Source organism: Solanum verrucosum, unplaced genomic scaffold, assembly GCF_900185275.1.
Source record: "Solanum verrucosum unplaced genomic scaffold, falcon-dt-bn FXZP01000073.1, whole genome shotgun sequence".
NCBI lineage: Eukaryota > Viridiplantae > Streptophyta > Magnoliopsida > Solanales > Solanaceae > Solanum > Solanum verrucosum.
Window position 1 is genome coordinate 535126 of NW_026020298.1, and position 18018 is coordinate 553143.

Below are 18018 nucleotides of genomic sequence, written 5' to 3' on the forward strand. Positions count from 1 at the left end.
AAATAATAGTGGCAGAAATATAAGTTTTGTGGTCTAAAGAACCATATGTTATGAATTCAACCATTCCATCAGCGTTATGATTTGTGGACTGAGAAACACAAGAGTAGTAATGTCGCATTGCAATTGAAATCAATTTTCTTTGTTTATTCTTTCTTCTTTTGGTGCCTTGAAATTAAGTGTTGGGTTTTAAAAGGTGTGGATGAAAAATTGAGAGCTATGACTTTTTTTAAAAGTTATAATTTTTGTGAAAAGTTGTTATTTTTATGAAAAATTCTGACTTTTCTAAAGAGTTGTGACTTTTATGAAAAATTCTGACTTTTCCGTAAGGTTGTGACTTTTAAGAAGAGTTAAATAAGAATCTTAATATGTGAGGGCGTCATATGTGAGGGCATCACATAGGCGGGTCTAAGATTCTCTTATATATATATATATATATACCTTCTTATAAAATTTTCAGTATGTTCAAAATAAATCTTTAGAGTATGATCAAAACAATTCATATGTTGCAAGAGATTTTTTTTTAAGAAGTTATAAGAGAAATAAAAAAATATTTATCGATTTGGAAAATCGATAAAAAAATCTCAAGGTGATGTGGATTATAGTCTGATGACTTTGGTCACATACTAATTTGATATTTCAACACGGGGTAATTGCACAAAAACATGTTTTTAGTCATCATTTTATTTTGTCCACTTTAACTTTTTCTTGCAAGTTTATTGTTTTAGAAACAATTCAGTTGAAAGTATCCATCTGACTTCAGACATTTTTGACTAACTAGTTCTCAAACACGTGTATTCCGCGCCTAACAGTATAAATATTATATAAGTTAAAGTATTTGAATTAAATTTTTAGATGTCAAATGAACATGTGAAGAAAATAACTACATTTTATTTTTTAGAACTATTTTTCTATACATTAATTTTTATTTTATAAGGTACATAATAGATGATGTTCTTGTTGTTGATTCTCATAGTTGACTTCTCAATTGAATGTGTACATAAATCAAAGATAGTTATTTGACTTTTCATTTTTTTTCTCATTGGTTAACTAAAAATAAAAAATATATTAAATATGTGATATCATATATGTAATTACATGTTTACCTTACACCCAATAAAAATATTGTTCATATCCTTGTAATGATTTACAATTTATCCAACTAGACCTAATTCATTCAAGGGTCAATAACAACATTGTGTCACCATGTATATATGAGTGATATAAGAATGTGAAAAGTTATTGGGTAAAAAGTAAATATAAGTAAAGATGAATGATAGAGATAATTAATATAATAACTAACAAAATTCATAATGCTATAACTAAAGAATGTAAAAAGGTGTGAATAACATTTGCAATAATTAGTAATAACTAAGAGAATTTGTAATCCCATAACTAAATAATAAAATGCAATAGCTGAATTTCTTATTAATTCTTCATTTACTTAAATAAATAAGACTCCTAATTAATCTTACTGTTTATTTAGATAGTTAATTAGATTTTGGGAAAGGGTCATATTTGCTCCGGTACTCCTAGAAAAGAGTTATATTTGTCCTTCGGAAGACTTTTTTGATATATTTTTCCCTGCCATCTAACTTTAGGCACATATTTGCCCTTGAACTGTTAAGTCTAATGTCTCACTTTTATTATCATATGCGGTGCCTATGTGGCACGCCTACTCTTGCGTTTTTCAATCCACAAATATATATATATATATATATATATATATATATATATATATATATATATATATATATATATATATATATATATATATATCACTTAATATTTCCTCCTAATTTAATATTATATCTACCCATCTGTCACGATTAAGGCTGGCAAACGGACCGGTTTTTGTTCGGTCCGGTCCGGTTTCGATCCGGTTCCCGTACCGGTTGAACCGGTAAGGAACCGGTCTTATAGGTACCGGAACCGGTACCGAAACGGAACCCAGATTTTTATCTGGTTGATCTGGTTTGGTAAGAACCGGTTCCGATTCCGGTCCAGTAAGAACCAGTTCCGGTCCGGTTCAACGGTCAATTTAATTTTATTTTTTTTTTTTAAATGTGAACGTTATAGAGCTGTTGGCCCTTTTAGCCGTTGGGCTGGGGCCCAAAATGGCTCCAAACAGCCCCCCACCCCTCTCTACCCCTTAACACTATAAATATACTCATATTTTTTCATTTAAATCACAAATTCACAAACTATTTCATTAATATCTTATAAAATCTCTTAATTTTCAATCTCTCATAAATTCATAATTATTATTTTGTGATATTGACTTGGAGTCGAATTTCGGAGATTTATTTGAAGTAAATCGGAAGCTTCAATTGGCATCTCTCATTTCCGTCTTTGGTTATACATCTATTTTTACGTAGACGTTCGGTACATTCGTTCCAACTTTAATTTTTTATTTGTTTATTAATTAAGTTATTTTATTTTTTTGTTATATTATCTTTGCTTGTTTTTCATAATATTAATTATTTTAAACTTGAACATGAATTTTGAAAAATATAGTGGTAAAAGACCAATGTCGGAAAGAAAAAATAATAGGGGAGGAGGAAGTAGTTCTAATTCTAAAAATTTGCCACCTCCTAGATTTAGAATTAATACTAATGATTATACTCATGTTGATGAAACTTCTTTTACACGAGACTCACGACCTATTGAATTTAATTCCGAAAATGAAGTAGATCATGAAACTTTAAATAGATGTTTTACTAATTTTAAGGAAGAATTAGATGAGGAAGTAGAAATAAATGAGGAAGATGATGAGACCCCTACCCCTACTAGTTCGGCTACCGAATTACCGGAACAAGATGAAGTCCCTTCTTTACCTACCTTTTCAAAGACCGATGTACGTGTTAAAAGATCTTTAGTATGGAAATTTTTGGTACAAAATGAGGAAAAAACTACTGTTACTTGCACGAAATGTAAATTGATCATGAAACATGTAACTACGGGTACACAAGGGGGAACGGGACGACTAAGAACACATTTGAGAAAGTGTAATAAAGAATTTGCTTGCCTAGATGATATAGAAAGGGTTAATAGAAATGGAATACCTCAACCTGAAAATTCTATGGGAGCTGGAGGTTCTAATATGGTTCAAAGTGTATTAAATATGTCTAACCCGGCTAGCCGAAGCACACACCGCACATATAGTAAAGAAAAAGATCATAGAGAATTAGCTAAAATGGTTGTTGTTTGTGGTTTGCCTTTTTCATTTCCTTCACATCTTGGTTTTATTCAGTATATTCGGGAATTGTATAACCCAGATTATGAAGGTATTCCAAGAAGTACAATTAAAAGTGATCTTTTTAAATATCAAAAAGAATATTGTCATTTTCTTCGTTGTTTATTTGTTTATTATGATGGTAGACTATCTATTACTTCTGATATGGGACGTAGTCCTAATGGTAATGATTATTTTACAATTACTGTCCATTGTATTGACCATGAATGGAACATGCAAAAACGAATATTAGGATATAAATATGTTGAAGAAACTAAAACCGGTGCTTATATAGCAACAAAAATAGGCTTTATTTTACAATTTTATGCAATATGTGATAAAATAATGAGTGTCACTTTAGATAATGATTCTAATAATTTAAAAGCAATTGATTATTTAAAATGTAGACTTTGTCCAATTGATAATGATTCTTTTCATTTTAAGTGTGCCGCACATGTGTATAATTTGATAGTAAAAGATGGTATTTCTCAATTTGGAATTTCTTGTGAAAAAATTAGACTTGCTTGTAATTGAATTTTTAAAGCTAAAATAAAAGCTAGAATTACATAATTTAAAAATCGTTGTAAAGAATGTGGACTTGAATATAGAAAAGTTCCAAAAGAAGTATGCACTAGATGGAATTCTTTATTTGAAATGCTTCAAGTTGCTTATATTTATCAAGAGCCGGTACAATTAGTTTTTAATGCTCATAATGCGGACCCAAATTTGAGAATTGGCTATGAAGATTGGAAAAATACAAAAGAACTTATTGAATTTTTAAGTGTTTTTTATAAAGCAACAAATGCTGCTTCTGGTCAATATTATCCAACTATTTCTTCTGTTTTAGTAAATATTTGTGCTATTTCATCTGAATTTGCAAAATATAAAGGAAAAGATCGATTTGAAAATTCCCTTGCTTTTATGATTGAAAAATTCAAAAAATATATTTTCCCTATTTCTCAAATCTATTTGACTGCTACTACTTTCAACCCAAATTACAAATTAAAAGGTGTTGAAAGAATGGTTGAAAAGATTTATGCAAATTTAGAAATTAAAGATGATGAAACTCCTAGTGTTGAAGATTGTAAAAGTAGCATATATATATAAAAGCTAGAGAGTTATATAATACATATAAATCTATGGAAAAAAATATTCCAATAGTTGAACCTCCATCTTGTAAACCTAGAAGCGATGATACGGATGATTGGATGGATGATTATCTTGAGCTTGAATCATCTACGAATAATGATTTTGATTTATATTTCAATCAGGCACGGGAAAAGATTAGGCATGAAGAAGGACAACTTCAAGCTCCAATATTAGTATGGTGGAAGAATCGTGAAAATCAATTTCCGATCCTTGCTAGGATTGTTCGAGATGTGCTAGCGATTCAAGCATCATCGGTCGCTTCGGAGCAAGCCTTTAGTGCGGTGAGATTTATGATTGGAGATCATCGATATTCATTAGCAAAGGATAGTTTGGAAATATCGGTGTTGTTTCGAGATTGGGTCAATGCCGAAAGAAGAAATACCGGACTACCACAATTAAATAGCCAAATAGAAGACAAAATAGATGAAATATTTGGTGATAATAGTGATGATGGTATGGAAGCAATGGAAGAAGAACGTCAAATACAAGTTCCAAAAAATGTTTCTTTTGAAATGATACAAAAGTTACGAAAAGATTTTAAAAAGAGTTTCAATTGTTAGTACAATAATTAATATTCAATACCTAGATTATGTACTCTTTGTCTCTTTCTAATATTTGTATTGTACAATTTATTTATTTGAATAAATATACGGCTATTCGCCTTGATTTTCTTTTAAAATAGTCTCTTATATTTAATCCAAGTCATTTTAGAAATTTAATTTTCAATTATTTTAATATTAGTTTAAAGTTTAAACTTTAATATAAAATTGAATTTTAAGATTTAAACTTTAAATTCAATATAAACTTTAAAGTCAATTTTAAACTTTAAATTCAATATAAAGTTATAAACTTTAAAATTTAAAGTCAATTTTAAACTTTAAAGTTTAAAGTTTAAACTTAAATTCAATTGAAACTTTAAAGTAACTTTAAAGTTTAAAGTTTTAAATTGAAGCTTTTTAATAATATAATTTTATTAATTAATAATATAATATTATATAATAATTAAAGTTAATAAAAAAATAAAAAAAAATTACCGGTACAAAATGATCCGGTAAGAACCGGTTCCGGTCCGATCCAAACTGGTTCCAATCCGGTAACTAAGGGACCGGACGGAACCTTTGAAAATTTCCGGTAAAACCGGTTCCGGTAAGACCCGGTTCCGATAACGAAATCCGGTAACGAGGACCGGTTCCGGTAAAACCGGTCCTGTTGATCCGGTCATGTCCGTTTGCCAGCCTTAGTCACGATCCAAGCCTACACCCTAGATGTGGCCGGCACTCGAGAACCATTGTTGGTCCCCAAGCGAACCCTCTCATGGTTGGCTACAAGCGGAAGACTAACTCAATCATACAAAAGCTTAAAATTGAAATAAATTCAATAAACTCGAATACTCAATCTTTTTAAAAGTCTTTACAATACTCAAAATAAAAGTAAATACAAAATCTCCTCAACTATGTCTATCTATGAAGCATCTACTATTATAGAAGGATATCAGAACAAGACCCACGACATCCCAAAACTACTAACTGTAAGATAAAGGTGAAGTCCTCTGGAATATAAGAAGGCTCACCAAAGCTGACTGAAATATCACATGACCTCAACAAAATGCCTGTTGATGATCCTAAATACATGTATATGCATCATGAAACGATGCAGGCCAAATGGTTCCGTACGTGGAATGTACAAGCATGTAAGGGGATTTTAAAGCATAAACATAGACTTGAACTTGATAAAAAATGAAGCATACTTACCTTTTTTCAACTCACTCAACTTGACTCAACTCAAGAATAAGATACTCAACTCAAAGATATGATGCTCAACTCAAAGGTACTCAACTTAAGATACTCAACTCAAGATAAAGCAACAATAAAAGGTGTGATATATGGAAAGCTTTTAAAACAGTAGAAAACAACTCAATGTATTGAAAAAAATACAATAGTAACTCAATTTGTATGCAAGGATACAAGATAAACTCTGCTTGTATATGAAAACACAAAGTAAACTCTGTGTATATAAGAATACAAAATATCTATGTGGCAGTTTCTCTAACTGACAAATAAACCATCACTATGAGCTATGTGATGATACAACGTCTCACCCATGCTGCCAGAACTGTCATATACTTTGCCAGGGTATAAGACCTACTACTAAGTGGATTTTCTAGTCTATGCTAAAAACCATTAAGGAATCATCTAAAAAGTATGACCGTTTCTACTCACTTTATGGGAGTAGTGAGTTATCTGAACTCTCCCCTATATCGATGCTCAATACTACTCCCAAAAAATATACTAGCTCATATGTTTAAAAGCATAACTTTTTCTGTGGTTTCCGATTACTACTCAAAAATATTTCTCTTAAAAGAGATGGTACTCAAACTGCTCAAATCTTTTTTGGAAATCTCAGTTTCCTCTCATCTTATGGGTCTCCTAACTCATCATGTGCTAAAAGTTATGGTCATTTGAAGTACTTGACCCAAAACTTAAAAGAACTAAAGAAAGACCTGAATGAATTCTCTTTAATTCTTTTTGGAACTCAAGGTGCTATATCTAGTGACCTTAACACTTACGAAAATTTAAATTTCTTGATAAAAACTTACTCACTACGAAGGATGGTTCAAGTCTTAGCTCAAAAATTTTCTGGGGTGTTACACCATCTAACCCTACTCCTAATACATTTTTTATTGTCATTTTCCTAAGAGAAAATCACGAGACTTTGACAAAGAGAGCTATGGCTTCTCATCCAAGAGAAATTGTGCTTACTTTGCTACTGTATTTGTGTGTATTGAAATAGTATTAAAATATGTTGAAAGTATGCTATAGGGTACTTAAAACAATGCTTATTTTTTTGTTGCATTTTGTGTGCTTACTTATATGTACTAAAAGTGTGCAGAAAATGGTCAAATAATGCTGAAAATGATCTAATTTGTAATTGATACTAACGTGGCCGCCAACTTGCTGCTACATTTTGTGTAAAAATGTCATCAAAAAAAAATTCTGGAGTTGTGCTTTAAATCTGCATAGATACAACTAAAAAAATCAATATGAATATAGCTCTACTCTCTCCCTCTATCAAAGTCTCGTGGTTTTCTTCTGCAAAAGTGATGATGAAAGATGTATAGGAGTTTGGTTTGATAGGTTAGATGAGTGGATATAATATTTGGTTGGATATAATATTAAATTAGAAGAAAAAAAAAATAAAAAAAAAAAAATATATATATATAACCACATAGGCGTGCCACATGGGAACCACATAGGATACTAAAAATGAGGATATGGATTTAATGGTTCAATGGCAAATATGTGCCTAAAGTAGGATGACATGGACAAATATATCAAAAAAACATGACGAAGGGAAAAATAACCCTTTTCTAAGAGTATAGGGGCAAATATGACCCTTTTCTAATTAGATTCTAATTTAGTGTAGGGGCAAAATGGTAATCCAATGTTGTACTTTAAAGCTTCTCATGTGTTGCACGTTTATTTCATATTATATAATATAAAATGATAATTTTAAATGATTCACATATTTTCCTATTTGCTATGCATTTTATTTTATTTTAAAAAAAGAAAAAAAGAAATCAGAGCATTTAAAAATAATATATTTTGAAGTTAGAAGATTTTGTTAACTTGATGATACTTTCTTGACATATATAATACTTTAATTGAAATATAAATATCTACCCAAATATATATCTATATATAAAGATTTGCATATAGTAAAAATATTTGTCTCAAAAAATTAGCAACTAAATAAAAAATAAAAATTAAACTAATACATCCTTCAACCCAACGTCATTATAAATCATATGAATTTTCCTTCGACTAAAATATATAAATATTTTTAAAAATAAGTAAATAAGTAAAACGAAAGGAAAATGTTTATATAGCAATAACTATTTTGAAGCAAACTTACTAGCAATCTCAATCACATAAATATCATTGTAAATAAAGTCATTCTTATGTCTTGAGCATCAACAAAACAACTCGTGACAATTCTCTGACTCATGAGAAGTTCAATAATTTTTTAAAAAGATATTCAGAAACATATATCTGCATCACTAAAGAAATCGTTAAGAAAAAACAAATGAATATAGACTACTTCATGTTAACTTCATCTATTGGAACATTACATACTACTATATATATTAAGCAAAAAAAATAATTATTATATCACCAAAAATTATTTTTCTCAAGTAGCCGAGGTTCTAGAATATATCCTCTTAGGAAAGAATGATTTACTTCATCAGAATAGTGGTACCTGAGATTCCACTGATCTTCAAACTCACTCAACAACAATAAATCACACAAAAAATATCTAAGTGTAAGAAGAAGAAGAGTAGAAGATTAGAAAATTTTTGTGGTTAAAAAATGAGAAGAAATCCCTCATTTTGGATTGGCTTAAAAGTTGGTCAAACCTACTTTTAAGTCAGTTTTTTACTTCTAAAAGTGTTTGGCAAATATAAAAAATAAATTGAAATAAGTCAAAAATGACTTAAAATAAGTTACGAAGTGTTTGGCAAGGTAAAGAATGACTTAAAATAAGTCAAAAGTGACTTAAAATAAGTTAGAAACCAAAAGTAGGTCTCCCCCTACTTTTTATTTTTTGACTTAAAAGTCATTTCAGTTTAATTTTTTATTTTTGACTTAAAAACTACTTTTTTTAAGTCAATCCAAACGGACACTTATTCCTAAAATAAATTCTCATTTTACTTGTCACTTTTGACATATCAAGAAAAGATAATAATTTTTTCCATGTTTACCCTCAACATTAAATACTTATTTTTCAAATCATTTTTCAAGATATCATTAGGATAGTTTGGTAAAATAATAATATCAATAATTATTTTCTTAATGGGTGTGCCAAGTTTGGATGTGCCAAATCAAAGTGTGACAAACAAAATTGAACGGGAAGGAGTATATGTCAACAATGATTGAAATTCATGTAAAAAAATGACTAAAATTTTAGTTATATGGGTCTAATTTTTTTAATTTTGAAGCATGCACTTTTATTCGAAATTATCTAATAGTACTACTACTATCAATGCAAACTAAGAGTTACCAAAAAATGACCACGTGGACGCTTCCAATTGGTCAAACTTGTTGGGTTCACGTGACATACATGTATACATTTTTTTCTCTATAGTATACAATAATAATCGGAGTACTATATAGTATTAAAACAAATAGTTTAGAGGGCTCAGTAATCAGCAGCAATGGGGAGACTGATTTTCATAGCAGTTCTCATGGTGGTGTTAATTGCAAATTTTGCAACTAGTGAAGTAGCTGTAGATGGTGCTGTTGTTGTTGGGTCTAGTAACCCTAAGGAAGGAGATAAATTAGCTATGGTTCAAGAAGAGGAGGATATGGATGGTGGTTTCTCGTCCTTAGATGGAATGTTACAATGGGCTATAGGTACTTTACTTCTCCCCAATTCTCCTTTTTTAACTTTTCATTTTAAGTTGTAATTGTGAAAGGTTAAATCAAATATTTGTTCCTATATGCCCTTGGTGGATAGGAAGTTGTGGAGGACACGAATTAGGATAATAGGATTATTGTTATAGTATTGTTATGCTATTATATGTTGTTTTTGTTGTTTTTTTATTGTCTCTTGTACTTCCATTATGACATTGGGTATGTTGTTGTTGTTGCTGTTGTGTCTATGGTGGATAGAGTTATCAGGTACTTTTGTTCGTGGAAGGTAGAAGCAAGCCAAGATTTGAACTTTATGGGATTGTTTGGTTTGCGGATTAAATTATTGCATGATACCACGGGGGTTGTTTGGTTTGCGGATAGTTATCTTAGGATACCAAGATTTGAACTTTATGACCTTGATTGGTTCATAGACTAAGTTATCTTAGGATACCATGATTTGAACTTTATGGGGTTGTTTAATTCATGGAGTAGGTTATCTCGCGATACCAAGTTGGATGGTATAAGGTGTGATATCCGGTACTTATGTTGGTGGAAGGTAGAAGGGGAGCCAAGATTTGAACTTAATGGGGTTGTTTGGTTTGTGTACTAAGTTATCCTAGGATACCAAGATTTGAACTTTAGGGGTTATTTGGTTTGCTGACTAAGTTATCCTAGGATACCAAGATTTGAACTTTAGGGGTTGTTGGGTTTGCTGACTAAAAGTTATCCTAGGATACCAAGATTTGAACTTTATGGGGTTGTTTGGTTTGCGGACTAAGTTATCCTAGGATACCAAGATTTGAACTTTATGGGGTTGTTCGGTTCACTGCCTAAGTTATCCTAGGATACCAAGATTTGAAATGGGTTTTTTGATTCGTGGACTAAGTTATCCCGCGATTCCAAGTTGGATGGGATAAGGTCTGATATCCAAGATTTAAGTTTGAAATGAAATTTATATTTCGTTTGTTGAAGGTATAAATTTAATTTTATACTTTCAACCTAACAAAGTATAAATTTAATCCCCAGACCCCCACTCTGTGGGACTATACTGGGTATTATGTTGTTGTTGTAATCAGACTTTATCCTGGAATATCCACCTTAGTCCATGAACTAAATTCTAGAATAGTGAAATTAGGTGTTAGTAACTAGGTTCTGAATCTAAGTTTTGTACATATTTCTTGCATTTCTTAATACAAATATAGGATCTGGACTAAACTACAGGGTTTGGATGAACCCATATGGTACCTTTTGGCTCTGCCCCTGATAGGTGGCAGCACATACCTGTGGAATTAGCTGACCTGGATGTGTTGTTGATTTGTTGTGTTTTGGAATATTAGGTGTTAGTAACTGGGTTCTGAATCTAACTTTTGAACATATTTCTTGCATTTCTTAATACAAATATAAGATTTGGACTAAAACTACTGGGTTCGGATGAACCTGTATGGTACCTTTTGGCTCCGCCCCCAGTGGGAGGCAATAGGTACCTGTGGAATTAACTGGACTGGATGTGCCGTTGTTAGTTTAGGATTAAAGAGTCTATTGATGAACCACTGATTAAGTAGGATTGAATGATAAGTTTACTTACACAATTGGTTTTATGTTTCCCATGTGTAATGATTTGGTTTCGTGTGCTAAATTGACATACACAGGGCATTCGGATCCTGGAGTACTAAAAGAAAGATCAGAAGTTGCTCAACGCATGTCTCCGGAGGAGCTAAACAAACGCCAGACTGAACTGAAGGTGCGGTTAATGAGCTTGTGATTCTTCCTTTGTGCCTTAATGTTTTTGATAACACCCCCAACTTGCACTAACATAGGTACATGTAACTCTATCTCCCAAGGCACAGATGAAAAGAACCAATACCCTCTCTTCCCTAACATCTACATGTATAAAGTATTGAAAAATAATAGGGAAACTTGAGAAATGAAGTATTGAAGGTAGAATGTATTACTGCAAACAGCTGAAGTGTAGGATTTGGCAACATGACGATGTAACTTGATAGGAAAATGAATAAATGAAGATTTCAAGTAAAGTTGGTTGGAGCTTCAGAAGCAGAATATGCCTCAACTTATCAGTATGACTCAATTTTTGAGCTAAGTTATGCCATAATGGTCGAAAAAAGGCAAATATTTTAATATTCAACTTCACTCTGTTGAACATAGCACGAATATGCAACTCTAGAAAGGTTGCATGTCCAGCTCCTATTAGATTCACGAGATCACTGTTAGCCTTCTCCTAGTGTAAGACGGAAATGTATAATAGTTCTTGGAAAATAAAATAGAAATTTTATCAAGAATACATATCTTAAAACTTGGCCTTTGACTAGACTGAACTCAATAGTAAAGGGCAGCCCGGTGCACTAAAGCTCCCGCTATGCACAGGTCCGGGGAAGGGCCCGACGACAAGGGCCTATTGTACGCAGCCTTACTTTGCATTTCTGCCACAGGGTGTTTCCAAGGCTTGAACCCGTGACCTCCTGGTCACATGGCAACAACTTTACCAGTTACTCGAAGGCTCCCCTTCAATAGTCTTCGCATGAAATGCTTGCTTATGAACATGTGGTTCTAAAGTAGGAAATAGGGAGGGCTTCGGATTATGCTTTTGGCTCTAGCTAAATTGTAAAGAATTAATGTAAGATACATTCAAAATTATAGATGCTAGTGAAGTGTGCATACAGTTATTTTGTTTAAGCTGTTTGATTTGCTTATTCTAAGTAAAATGTCCATTGTACTGTTCATGATCCATGTCAGCCTGTGATCACTCAATTTTATTTGTCACTGATACATCACATAAGAAGCCACCCAATGCTGACCACCATTTGTTTAAATGTTGAAACAAATCCATTCCGATGTAAGAAAATGCTTATACATATAGGGAAAATCCGAGCTCATAGTGTTATATTTAAGGGACTCTAGCATCTAATTTAAGCACGGTTTCTCCTACCATTTACTTGAATTAGCATTTCTTCTTGCATTGCCATTTTGCTTTGGGATAAAGGAGGAGAAATTTTATTAAGTGGTATGGAAAATTATCTTGTTTCTTCCCTGATTCCATCAGTTCATCTAATTACAACCAGCTTTTGGTCTTCGAATAGAAACTAAAGTAAAATGTACTTTCATACTATTTGTTTGGCTCTAAATTCTACTATGGTTAATATAGTTGAGTAAGAATCCAAGAATTCTTTTTCAGACCGATATTTCTGTCTATCTTCCTTGGCCCTTACTTCTTTGTAGCTTCGTGGTAGTTTTTGGAGTGGGCACTGATAGGACATAGGTGAGGACATCTCGTCTGTACCTGTGTATCCTTTTTGCTTCATCTTTTAATTTGATTTACTTATCCCCAAAAAACAAAAACAAAAAAATAAAAAAAATGAGGAATTATTTTGCCACCTCTTGCAATTGTATTGAACGCCAAAGGGTCCTTTTTTTAATGTGATTTTTTTCTTCAGTTGGGTTTTCATACATTTATATATTGTTTATCTCCAGGAACTGTTGGAGAAGCTAAAAATGCCCTCAGATGCGCAGTTGATGCTGATTGCGGTTAATGATTTAGATAATTCATCCCTACCTCTGGAGCATCATCTTCGTGCCTTGGAGGAGCTGTTGGTACTTGTTGAGCATATTGATAATGCAATTGGTATGTATAGTTCTCAGGACTTCTTTTGTTACAGTCTTACAGATGTTTGTTTTTGCCTCTTTTGGTTTTGGTTTTATGACTTCTGACTTAATATCAACATCAAGAACACACCTGGTATAGCCCCACAAGTGGGGTCTGGGGATGGTGAGGTGTACGCAGACTTTACCCCTACCTTTGTGAGGCAGAGAGACATGACGTCTCACTTAATATCAACTGTAGTAATTCATTAGCATCTATAATCCAAATAGACACGCTTCTGAGACCTAATAAGACTATAATCAAGTCTTTAGGAGGCTCGAACTAAAAGAGCATACAGCTGACCTCTTAGGAACTATAGCACCCTTTCTTAATCTTGGTTTTATGAAGCTTCTCAATGATGCTTATGTGTAATGTGAGTACTTGTTAATGTTTTGAGGATTCATCAATAGTTTTCCTTTATACAGGCATCAACCGATTTATCACCATTCCTTCATTTAAAGAAAGCATTGAATGCACATGTATACTTTTCTAAATACTTGCATGGTTTTATTTCCAGATCTGCAGAAACTTGGAGGCATCAGTGTACTTATAAGAATACTTAATCATTCTGAACCAGAAATAAGGACTGCTGCGGCATGGGTTCTTGGCAAAGCCAATCAAAATAACCCCCTTGTTCAGAAGCAGGTATTGGAGCTATGTTTTTATACAAGTTTGATCTTTAATGATTTAGTTTCTTTGTAGCTTTCATCTGTGCAATTTCTGTGTTTATATTCTAAATTTACTGGCTATTGTATTGACGCTGTGCAATGACATGCATTCAGGTCCTGGAACTTGGGGCATTGAAATTGCTAATGAAGATGATGAAATCTGACACAACTGAAGAAGGTGTAAAAGCTTTATTTGCTATTTCAGCACTAATAAGAAATAACGTGAATGGCCAAAATTTGTTTTATCAGGAAGCTGGAGATACGATGCTTCAGGTGATCCATCTGAAGATTGAGTCAAGTTAGAGCTAGTTTACTGCTGCAGTGTATGACTTCCTTCTCTGTCTTTGTATGCAGGAGGTTCTTAGCAATTCAAATCTGGATATCAGGTTACATAAAAAGTCACTGTTTCTTATTGCTGATTTAGCTGAGAGTCAGCTGGAAAATGAGAACACAGCTGAGGTTTCCTTTTTTAGTAATCGATTGTTACTGAAGGCCATTGTTGATTCAATGGCATCAAGTGATCTTGATCTAAAGGAAAAGGTTTGTGATGTGAATGGGCATTAATCTCAAAAGTACCTTATTTGTCTAAACTTCATATGCACCCCTTAGGTTATCAATTATTAGAGATGATCCTCATCCTCAGCAATTTTGGCCTGACCTTTGTGAAGAGCAAGTGTTGATGGTCTTTTTACGTAAAATCCACACTTGCATCCATCATCAGTACATCCATATACCTCCAAAGTTAAAATGTCGCTCTGTAGGATCTCATCCTTTATCTTAAGTTCTTAACCAAACACCTACTTTCATTTTTTGCAAGTGGCTATATCAGTCTGTTTTACTGTGGTTTGATGGTGGAGTATTGGTTAGATGAAAGAAGTAATCAGTAGAGCGATGTCTGTTTCCACAGTTGTTTTCATTGGGACTAAGTCTTTTGGATTGAATTCTTCTTTAGATCTGTTTGGGTTTGAGTATGGGTCAAAGTCTGTTGGGATGATAGCTGGGTCACTTCAGAACAAGAAATTCAACTGTGATTTTTTTCATAGGAAAACTTTTTGTGGTTTATGCAGAAACTTATCAGATGTTAACTTTTGAAGAAACCTGTTAGCTGTGTGAGAAGGATATCCGGGGCTCATTTTTCATCTTTAATGATGGAAATTATACTCGCTTTTGGTGTAGGGTCCAGAATGGAACAGACATAAATTTTGACTTGTTTAATTTGAACTATCCCGCGTATCTTTCATGTCATTTCCATCCTCAATACATTGAACAAGGCCGCCTCTGTAATACAAAATATTGCCATGCGTGTTGGTGACATCTTTTAAAAAGTCTGTTATGGGATTGACATGTGATATTGCTTTAACTGCAGGCTCTTTACGCAATTAAAAACATACTACTACTTAGATCGACGACTGAAGTTCAACTCTTCAGAGACTTCTGTAAATTGAACGAGGTACTTGAGAGGACGAGGCAACAGTTAAATGATCTTAGAGAAGAATATGCAATGGATGTGGAGAGTCTTCGTAAAGAAGTTAACCTGACCTTCCTTCAAAAGCTGAATAAGGTGACGGAAACATTAATATAGATTTCTTTTCATTTGAAGTTGAACTTGGATCCTCTGCTAAAACTCGAAATGACAGGTTACACAAGCTGCATTATGATGACAGTTTCTGGCTTGATCCGGTTTTTGAACTTTACACTGCTTGCATTCTTCTCTGTGGGAAAGGCGCGGAAGTAGCCAAGTGGATCGATATCTTCATCATCCCACGCCATTTGTTCATCTGGACATGGACTCAAAATGGGTACATCATCTGTTTAGGACAACACTAATATGAGAGGGATAACATTATGAGCTGACGACGACTTGGGCTGATTTTATAAGTGCTACTATTTAAGTCATAGCCAATTTTTCTCAAGTATTTAACTTTTAATCAATCTTGCAAATTTGATAGCAATGTAATGTATGTGATGAGACAAATCAATTTTGTGGCAAGACCAATTGTTTCTGGTTCTACAGAATTTGTACCAACCTTTAGTCATGGAGGTTTTGAAAATAGAAAAATGTAAGAGAATATTCAATTTTCGACGAAATTACTTATGTATCTATTTCACATAAAAATAACGATGATTATATTTTATATTGGTGATTACAGCTTGTCAACGATAAAACAGTTTCGTATATGAGGTTATGTTTTGCAAAATATATATCTTCAAATGTGAATATCTAAAGTTGAACTTCATTCAATTTGAATTTCAAAATTCGAAAAATATTTGAATTTGTCAAACTTTTAATCTCATATAGGTCTAAATTTTATTCTTAGTTGGCTAAAATTCCAGTCAATTTGGTTAGGGACGTTAATTAAAGATAAACAATACGAATAACAACCACGTGGACTCAGCCATGGTACAAGAAGAGGAGTATATTAATGGTGGTTTCTCTTCCTTTGATGGTATGTTACAATGGGCTATAAGTACTTCAAATCAAGTACTTATTCTTGGTAATTTATTTCTATGTTTTCCCATGGACAGAGTTATTTGATACTTGTGTTGGTGGAAGGCAGAAGGAGAACCAAGATGTGAACTTTATGGTGTTGTTTGGTTTGTGGACTAAGTTATCCCAGATACCAAGATTTGAACTTTATGGGGTTGTTTGGTTCGCTAACTAAGTTAACCCAAATATCAAGATTTAAACTTTATGAGGTCCTTTGGAATGCGGACTATGTTATCCCGTGATTTAAACTTTATGAGGTTATTTAATTCGTGGACTAAGTTATCCTGGAATTGTGTTGTTGGTTTTGGAATGAAGAGTCATGAATTGATGAAGACTACTTATGAAGTAGGATTGGAAGATAAATTTACTTAAACAATTGGTTTTATGTTTACACATGGCATTCATCAGATCAAGGAGTGTACTCAAAGAAAGATGAGAAGATGTTCAACAGTCAACACACACATGTCTGCAGAGGAGTTACAAAATATTTTACATAGTGGCATTTGCACGAATGTGCAACTCCTACTGGACTTGGTTAGGCCAGGGTCTTTGGAACAAAATATCTTTATGTACATGTACAATATAATGTCCTAAGTGATAAATTTGATCTGGATTTTCCAGTTTGAAAATAAAAATGAACATCTATTTTTATATCAAACAAAGGGAGGAATAAAGAATCGTTTATCGGTGTGTCTAAAGAAACTTTTATTTAAATACAGAAAATCACTATCTTTTCATGAATCAATAATTAAAGATGATTTTTTTTAATTTAAAATTTCTCTTGTTGTTACTTAAATAGTTCAAATTACCCTTCTTTCGTTTGGACTGTTTAAGGTGGACACTCAATCCAATATACCACTGACATTTTCATGAGATGAACACCACATGACCATGGGTGGAGCTACGTAGGCTCTAGGGTGTTCAATTGGACATCCTTCGCCAAAAAATTTACTATATATACACTTAAAGTTTTGACTTTATATTGATATATATAGAATTTGGATACCCTGAAATAACAAAGTAATGCGTAGTGGAGTTGGCAATAGCCGTCGCAAACCTACCCTCTTCAATTCCCCGCAGTGTCATGATCGAATCTTACCTCCATTAACTATTTTTTTTTTCAATTAAAATTGAATTATTTCCTTAAATTTTAATACATTTTTCTAGTGAATTTCGTACTCTTTCTAATGAGTCTATTATAAAAACGTTTACAATCAATCAATATATATATATATATATATATATAAAGGAGGATCTTTAGCCCGCTTATGTGGCATGCCTCAATGGCCATCATTTCTATTTATTTTTTTAAAACATTTTTTAATTCATTTGTATACCCAATTTATTAATAAAATAAACTAATAAAAGACCTCATCCAATAAATACATAATCAAGTCATGTAGTAATCAAGAATG

The 18018-nt window shown here is 32.5% G+C and overlaps 1 protein-coding gene across 1 annotated transcript; it reads left to right on the top strand.

The window, feature by feature from the left end:
* Window positions 1–9591: 9591 nt before the first annotated feature.
* LOC125834772 (uncharacterized) lies at window positions 9592–15697 on the top strand. The gene is made up of 7 exons (XM_049513921.1): window positions 9592–9792; window positions 11442–11533; window positions 13279–13429; window positions 13965–14092; window positions 14230–14388; window positions 14470–14655; window positions 15482–15697. Exons 1-7 carry the CDS (start codon window positions 9594–9596, stop codon window positions 15695–15697), a joined length of 1131 nt encoding a protein of 376 aa, XP_049369878.1. The 5' UTR covers window positions 9592–9593.
* Window positions 15698–18018: the final 2321 nt, after the last annotated feature.

Excerpts from the sequence above, each read along its gene's own strand:
- LOC125834772 (XM_049513921.1), top strand. The coding sequence starts at position 9,594 with ATGGGGAGACTGATTTTCATAGCAGTTCTCATGGTGGTGTTAATTGCA. Across the intron at positions 13,430-13,964 it reads GCATATTGATAATGCAATTG|ATCTGCAGAAACTTGGAGGC; the intron begins GTATGTATAGTT and ends TTTTATTTCCAG. Across the intron at positions 14,389-14,469 it reads CTGGAGATACGATGCTTCAG|GAGGTTCTTAGCAATTCAAA; the intron begins GTGATCCATCTG and ends CTTTGTATGCAG.